This window comes from Lycium ferocissimum, chromosome 2, assembly GCF_029784015.1.
Source record: "Lycium ferocissimum isolate CSIRO_LF1 chromosome 2, AGI_CSIRO_Lferr_CH_V1, whole genome shotgun sequence".
NCBI classification, from domain to species: Eukaryota; Viridiplantae; Streptophyta; class Magnoliopsida; order Solanales; family Solanaceae; genus Lycium; species Lycium ferocissimum.
In genome coordinates, this window is record NC_081343.1 from 62,395,495 (window position 1) to 62,403,343 (window position 7,849).

Consider the following 7,849-nt stretch of genomic DNA (forward strand, 5'->3'; position numbering starts at 1 on the left):
CTAATGACCTTTGTTTCTTTACTAATATCTGCATTCTCAATGCAATTAATTGCGGGCATAAGCACCAACTAGTGCGCGCCAACGACCCCTCCCGCTAATGTTGAACATTCTCCCCACTTCAAATTATGAAATGGATATATTTACTCTAAGCCAACGACTCCTTCTGGCGAAGAAAATGTTTTACTTCTCCCTTTTTGATATAATTTATATACATACAGCATTCTGTGTACAAGCCCGGTAGTGAGAAATACATATAGAAGATTCATGTGTCGAAATAGTTCTGTATTATGGCATATAGTTGATTGATTGGCTGACATTGGTAGTGTGATAATCTCAAAAAAGGCAAGCAGCTTGCTAGAATCACTGAAATGACACTAACTCCTTCTAGAACCAAAGTGCATAACTTAATTCCTATGTTAATAAGTATCCTTTTTTTATACACAATACATCTTCTAATTACATTTCAGTAGTAGTTTGACACTATTATACAGATTCTTTAAGCGGTTAGATCATAGTCTTTCTTTTTCCCCTTCTCCTTTGTCTTATCTACTATTTGCACGTCTGTAATTAACTGATGTAGCGTAACAACTACATTTGTCATCATTATTAGACCATTCTTTCACTATTGAAATATCTCAAACCTTTCTGGCCAGAACTGAGAGGTGGAGAGATAAAGGATCATGTCCAAATCTTTTCAATTGAAGAACAGATTGTACTATTTGGACCAACTATCAAGTACTGAAAATTCAGACAATGCAGACTTTAAACACAAGAAATTGCTAGAACAGTGCGCAGAGACAAAGAAAGTAATACAACAAATCTTGGTATTCCATAGTATATTGGTCCTAAGGAGAACAGATTCGCACGTCTCAACTTATTCATTCCATTTTGATTGTCAGAATCTATCACAATTCACAAATGGGCTCCCCAAACTTTTGTACTATGTATTTAATTGAACAAGTAATCAGTACGGAGTATAACTATAAGCTTTTTGATAATATTCAGTTGGGAGAACCTGGCTTTGGCTTTAGATTACTTCAACTCCTATCGTACTATATTTCCCCACCCCCGGTCCGTTATTCCTCTGGTAGCCATAAAACGGTAATGGCCAGATGGTGTTCACATGTGTGGCCCCCGCTCAAAAATAGATAGATAGACTTAACAATTTTGTTTGCTTCCCTTTGTAGACTCATAGTAAGTCAAGTGGGTATATTTGGACTTGTAGTTCTTTAAAGATGTTACTTTAGTTATATGACTCTTTTCGCAAGAGATTAGTTAAAAAATAGGCTTAATCCATATGCGGCCCCTTAAATTTGCCCACTTTTTTTATTTTTTTATTGTGGCACATCAACTAAGTGTTGTTCATATTGAACATTTGAACTTGGCCTCAAGTGTATCCATCAAACACAATCCAACTTACATAGAGCAACATCTATGGTGGGTTTCATTTTTTTTAAGTCTTGGGTGTGAATGTCAATCGCATCCTACGTGAAAAATTTAACCAATTATAACACCCCACTCAATTTAATTATACACATCGGATAGGAAGAAGTGTGCTACTATGTTATACAAGTAAAGAACCACCACTTAAACCAATCAAATAATAAAACTGGAAAATAAGAAATCAAAATTGAAAACTAAAACTGAAATAAAAACTGGAAAATAAGAAACCAAAACTGAAAACTAAAACCCAAAAATAAAAACCCAAAACTGCAAAATCAAAAACTGAAAAATATAAGAAACCAAACTGAAAATGAAAAACCTAAAACCAAAACCAAAACTTAATATCTGATATTTATAATTAAAATGGGAGTGGTGTTTTAATTGGTTGAATTTTAATTAAAACTGACAATATATGTAAGGTGGATTGTGTTTAATAGACACACTTAAGATCAAATTCAGGGATTTAATAGGAACAACACTTAGTTGAGGTGTCAAAATGAAAAAAAAGAATCTAAGTTTAGAGGAAAAACTTTAAGAGATCTATGAGTGTCAGCTATTCATAAACAATCTGGCCCGAAAATCTTATAAGGTTTACCAAAATTTACCGCAGAAATTACTCTACTGCCGAAACCAAACCAGGAAAAACACAACGCAGGGGTTGCAAATTGATTTTTATCTAAAGTTCTGATATTATTATTTTTAGAAATGAAAAACTTGTCGGCCTAAATTAGAAAGAATAGCAGGAAATTGACATTTTAAAAAAGCATATTCCATTTATTAGTTTGAGCTATAAGATAAGGAGTGGGTAATATCAGGGGCCATTAATATTGAAATGCAGAGAACCACATAATCCAATGGTTACCATTCCTCTAAGATGAGGTTTGCTAGCTCTTTTTGTCCGTTAAATGGGAAAAGATGTGAATGTAACCTTATCAGTTATCACTATAAATAGAGGGGGGTTGCTACGGAGCAATTATTTACAGCAATGGCTTCCTCAGTGATGTCCTCAGCGGCTGTTGCCACCGGAGCCAATGCGGCACAAGCCAGCATGGTAACACCCTTCACTGGCCTCAAATCCGCCGCCTCCTTCCCAGTTTCAAGAAAGTCTAACCTTGACATTACCTGCATTGCTAGCAATGGTGGAAGAGTCCAATGCATGCAGGTAATTTGAAGTGTATATTATCCATTTTAACTTGCAGGGTACCGACAACAGTAACTTTTGCACTATCAGTGTATTTTGACTGTTTACTAATCTCACTTATTATGACAGCTTTAAATCTCTTTCAATGTTTAGTTTGTAGAATTAAATTGAACTCTTTATTATTTTTTACTTAATTTCACCAAATATACATATGGGGAAGGCAAAATTCACAAACAACCAAAAGTTTGATTAAAGATGTCTGAATCTGAATAGTCCAGCTCTTAGACTATTAAGTGTATATGTTTATTGTAAGATTTAAGCATTTATTTGGTCTGAATAGGTCTTAATCATTAAGATCTTTAACAAAGTTTATCATTAAAAGATGTTTTTGTGTGGACTATTTTCACCATCACTCTGTCCACAACCACCACCACCAATCACCTCTACCATCACAACGACCACTGGCTACCACCACCGCTGCCAATGCACTACGGATACCATATGTACCACCTCCATCATCATAATTATATTCACTGCCACCACCAGCGCCATAGTCACCACTATCGGCCACTACCACCATTTGGGTCAATCCCTACTACCAACCACCTCCACCATCACTACTAGCACCACCGCCAACTACTAACATCAACCACCACCACCACTACCAACTGCCACCAACAGGCCAAACATTACTCACTACAACACCAACCACCTCCACCATCACAACTATTACCACCACCATTACTAGCCGCTAGCACTAATCACCACCACCACTACAAACTATCTGCACCAGATCACTAGTAAATACAAATGTTCCTTTTGTTTTATCAAATTGATTTTATTTTAATAAATTTATATTTTTCTAATATTTAATTACTTTAGTTGTATATTTATTATGCTTAAAAATAAATAAATTATGCACATTCAGATGTTGAAAAATAAATTGTCTTAATCAGTATTCAGATCTAAAGACAACATCTTTATCATGCAGATATACATTTAGATTCAGATGTCTTAATTTTTATGCAAACAAATAGGGCCAAAGTACTCGAGTAGGAGTGATACTTATGGAGCTTGTTTAATTAGTTCTTTATTTGGGATATATATAGGTATGGCCACCAATTAACATGAAGAAGTACGAGACTCTCTCCTACCTTCCTGACTTGTCCGACGAGCAACTGCTCAAGGAAATTGAGTACCTTTTGAAAAACGGATGGGTTCCTTGCTTGGAATTCGAGACTGAGGTCAACATCTTTGCTTTATACTTTGCTCCTATTATGTGTAACTAACATGAATATCATGTGTTAATGTTTTGTTTATGTTGTGGATATATGCAGCATGGATTCGTGTACCGTGAGAATAACAAGTCACCAGGATACTACGATGGTAGATACTGGACCATGTGGAAGTTGCCCATGTTCGGGTGCACTGATGCTACCCAGGTCTTGGCTGAGGTCGGAGAGGCAAAGAAGGCTTACCCACAGGCCTGGATCCGTATCATTGGATTCGACAACGTCCGTCAAGTGCAGTGCATCAGTTTCATCGCCTACAAGCCCGAAGGGTACTAGAATCTCCATTACTAATGTAAACTGACCCTATGTATTTAGGGGAAGCTTGTTTGAGTCCTCCTGAAGTTTTTCCCTGGAGAAACTGTATTTATTTTCCGTTGTTTGCCTTCATCTTTCGAATTAATATGACATTTGTTTCTTTACTTACCTGCTTTTGAAAACTTGTAATGTGTGTATGTCAGTTCTAATTATCCGGGTAATATCTGCCTTCTCCTCCGCTAGATTCTTCTAGCTAAACTTGAACAATTACCGCTTCAAATTATGAAATGGATAATATATGCTCTAAACCAACGACTCCTGTTGGAAAATGTTGTACTTCTATTGTTTCTTTTTGGGTATAATTTATATACACCATATTGTGTACATTATCCAAGTATTGTAAAATGGACATATATCGAAGATCACATATGGAACTAGTATTACATTTACGCTTAGTTGATTGATTGACGGTTGAGTTGCGCAATAACACCGGAGCTCGAAGCTACTATCAGATCCTATTGGATCTGGTCCTATCCGACCCAACCCCGGAACTTAGAACGGCCGGCCTGTTTGGACAGTAGAACGAGGAGAGGGGGAGTCGTTGATTGATTGACGGTTGAGTTGCGCAATAACAAATTTGTAGGTCAACAAATCGTTGGATCGAATTCTCGACCTTAGGCAAATAGGAATTGAGACTTTCAATGGTCCAGTAAGCAAAGTACCCACCGATGATATACTTAGTGTAAGTAAGCTCTAGGGTCACATCTTTGGAATAAAATTCAATTAGAAACAGAAATCTAATTAGTGATAAGCTACCCATGAGCGACGTAGATAGTGTGGTAATCTGTGAAATATGTCAAGTAATTTGCTATAATTAGTGAAATGACATTTAAAAAAAAAAAAAAAAAAAAAGCCAGCCCAGTGCACAAAACATCTCGCTTTAACACGGTTCGTGAAAGGGCCGCACCAAATGCGGTGTGATGTAGCCAGTCTACGGTAAAATGATATTAATACTGTAAAATTCCTTTATACAATCAATGTGCATAACTTAAATATTTCATATGTAATTATCCTTTTCAGGCAAATAAAAAGAAGTAAGAACAATCACAAATGGGCTCACCAAACTTTTGTTCAATGTATTTAATTGAACAAGTAACCAATAAGGAGTGGAACCAAAAACTTTATGGTTAATCAGTTGACAAAAGCAAGAATTGGATTTAGATTATTTCAACCAAATAGAGGGTTCTATCGTATTGTTTTCCTCCCTCTTATTCCTGTGCTGGCCAGAAAATGGCAATGGCCTCATGGTTGTCACATGTGTGTCCCCTGCTAACAAATAGATAGACTAACCAATTTTGTTGATTTATACTAACTTAAGGTGAGGGATCAGGCGATTCATAATGTCCCAAGATATTACCAAGTTCCCCAAATTTGCCGTAGAAATTACTCTGCGACCAACACCAAACAAGAAAGAAACAATGAAGGGTGATACAGAAAATGGACCTTGGACATAACTCAACTCCAAAAATAAGCTCATTAAGCGAGGGTTGTCAGGAGACCAATATCTACATCGCACCCAATGCGGGACAGTTCAACATATGGGCTACAAATTCGATTTTCTTCTCAAGTTCTGATAGTACTCCCTCTGTCTTAATTTATGTGAAATAGTTTGAGTAGGCACAGAGTTTAAGAAAGAAAGTAAGACTTTTGAAACTTGTAGTCTAAAACAAGCCATAGATTTATGTGTGAGTGTAAATCATTTCATTTAAGGTAAAGGAAAGTTTTAAGTTAAATTATTTCTAAATATAGAAATGTATCTTTCTTTTTTGGACAAACCAAAAAGAAAAGTGTATCACACAAATTTGGACCGAGGGAGTACTAATTTTAAAATTGAAAAATTTGTTGGAAAGAAGAGAAGCAAATAAGTGTTATTTTTAAAAGAACTTATCCCATTTGTCAGTACGGGAACTTTGAGATAAGGACGAGTGAGTGAGTGTAACGTTAGGGGTCAAAATTCATGTGGCCATAAAGTTTGTAATGCCAAGAACCACATAATCCGATGGTTACCATTCCTCTAGGATGAGGTTTGCTACCTCTTTTTGTCCGTTAGATGGGAAGAGGATGTAAAGCCTTATCACTATATATAGAGAGGGGTTGCTACAGAGCTAGTAACCCTCTTGAAATTAAAGGTCAAGGGAAGCATAGCAATAGCTTTAAGCAAAGCACTTCATTTTCAGCAATGGCTTCCTCAGTGATGTCCTCTGTAGCTGTTGCCACCGGCGCCAATGCTGCTCAAGCCAGCATGGTTGCACCTTTCACTGGCCTCAAATCCACCGCCTCCTTCCCAGTTTCAAGAAAGTCTAACCTTGACATTACCTCTATTGCTAGCAATGGTGGAAGAGTCCAATGCATGCAGGTTTGTAGTGTATATTATATTAGATTAACTTATATATACCGACAATATAAGGAATTTTTGTATTATCTATGTATTTGACTTATTGTAGCAGTTACCTGCCTTAATTATTTGATTTCCACGTTACTAATCTCACTTATTATGAACAGTTTCCAATACTAAACTTTAATCTATACTATTATGTTGCCTTACTTTCACCAAATCTAGTATATACACGGGAAATTAAGGAAAAAAAATTCACTGACAACCCTGTTTTACATTAGAATGTTAAAAGTACTTATGAAGTTCGTTATGTGGGATATGTATAGGTGTGGCCACCAATTAACATGAAGAAGTACGAGACTCTCTCATACCTTCCTGACTTGTCCGACGAGCAATTGCTCAAGGAAATTGAGTACCTTTTGAAAAATGGATGGGTTCCTTGCTTGGAATTCGAGACTGAGGTCAACATCTCTGTTTTATACTTTGTTCCTATTATGTATAATTAACATGAATATCATGTGTTAATGTTTTGTTTATGTTGTGGATATATGCAGCATGGATTCGTTTACCGTGAGAACAACAAGTCACCAGGTTACTACGATGGCAGATACTGGACAATGTGGAAGTTGCCCATGTTCGGGTGCACTGATGCTACCCAGGTCTTGGCTGAGGTCGGAGAGGCCAAGAAGGCATACCCACAAGCCTGGATCCGTATCATCGGATTCGACAACGTTCGTCAAGTGCAGTGCATCAGTTTCATCGCCTACAAGCCCGAAGGCTACTAAAATCTCTACTTATAATGTATAACTCAACTTATGTATTTAGGGGAAACTTGTATGAATCCTCCTTAGGTTTTTCCCTGGAAAAACTGTTCGCATTTTTCATTTTCATTTCTTTTGCTTCTTTCTTTCTATTCAGTGTATGTTTTGGGTCGGATTCCAATGGAGTTTATGAGAACTAATAATACTTATTTGTTTCTTTATTTTGCCTTTTGAAACATGATTTCTGGTGCATATATCACTTTCATTCCAGCAATATCTGCATTCTCAATGCAATTCTCTTTTCCCCCATTCAAGTTATGAAATAGATATGCTCCGCGCCAACTACTTTTTCTGTCCGAAATTCTTGTGCTCTTCTTTTTCTCTGTTTGATACAATTATCTACACTATGGCACTATCAATGTACAATTAGGATAACCTGAAAGGCTGAAATGGACAGAGAGGATTTATTAAGCTGATTCCAACTATAGTCTTGCATTAAGGCTTAGTTGATCTATTGAGTGAAACTGACAGTTGTAAGTACTAAGTACATTATCTTTTACAT

General features: G+C 36.5%; 2 protein-coding genes across 2 annotated transcripts; both read left to right on the plus strand.

Moving 5' to 3' along the window:
• Positions 1–2,389: 2,389 nt before the first annotated feature.
• Positions 2,390–4,295, plus strand: LOC132046638 (ribulose bisphosphate carboxylase small subunit, chloroplastic 3-like). The gene is made up of 3 exons (XM_059437330.1): positions 2,390–2,605; positions 3,694–3,828; positions 3,922–4,295. The coding sequence occupies exons 1-3, from the start codon at positions 2,429–2,431 to the stop codon at positions 4,150–4,152; spliced, it is 543 nt and encodes a 180-aa protein (XP_059293313.1). The 5' UTR covers positions 2,390–2,428; the 3' UTR covers positions 4,153–4,295.
• A 1,996-nt stretch (positions 4,296–6,291) lies between these two features.
• LOC132046635 (ribulose bisphosphate carboxylase small subunit, chloroplastic 5-like) lies at positions 6,292–7,508 on the plus strand. Its single transcript, XM_059437326.1, has 3 exons — positions 6,292–6,547; positions 6,853–6,987; positions 7,081–7,508. The coding sequence occupies exons 1-3, from the start codon at positions 6,371–6,373 to the stop codon at positions 7,309–7,311; spliced, it is 543 nt and encodes a 180-aa protein (XP_059293309.1). The 5' UTR covers positions 6,292–6,370; the 3' UTR covers positions 7,312–7,508.
• The last annotated feature ends 341 nt before the right edge of the window (positions 7,509–7,849 follow it).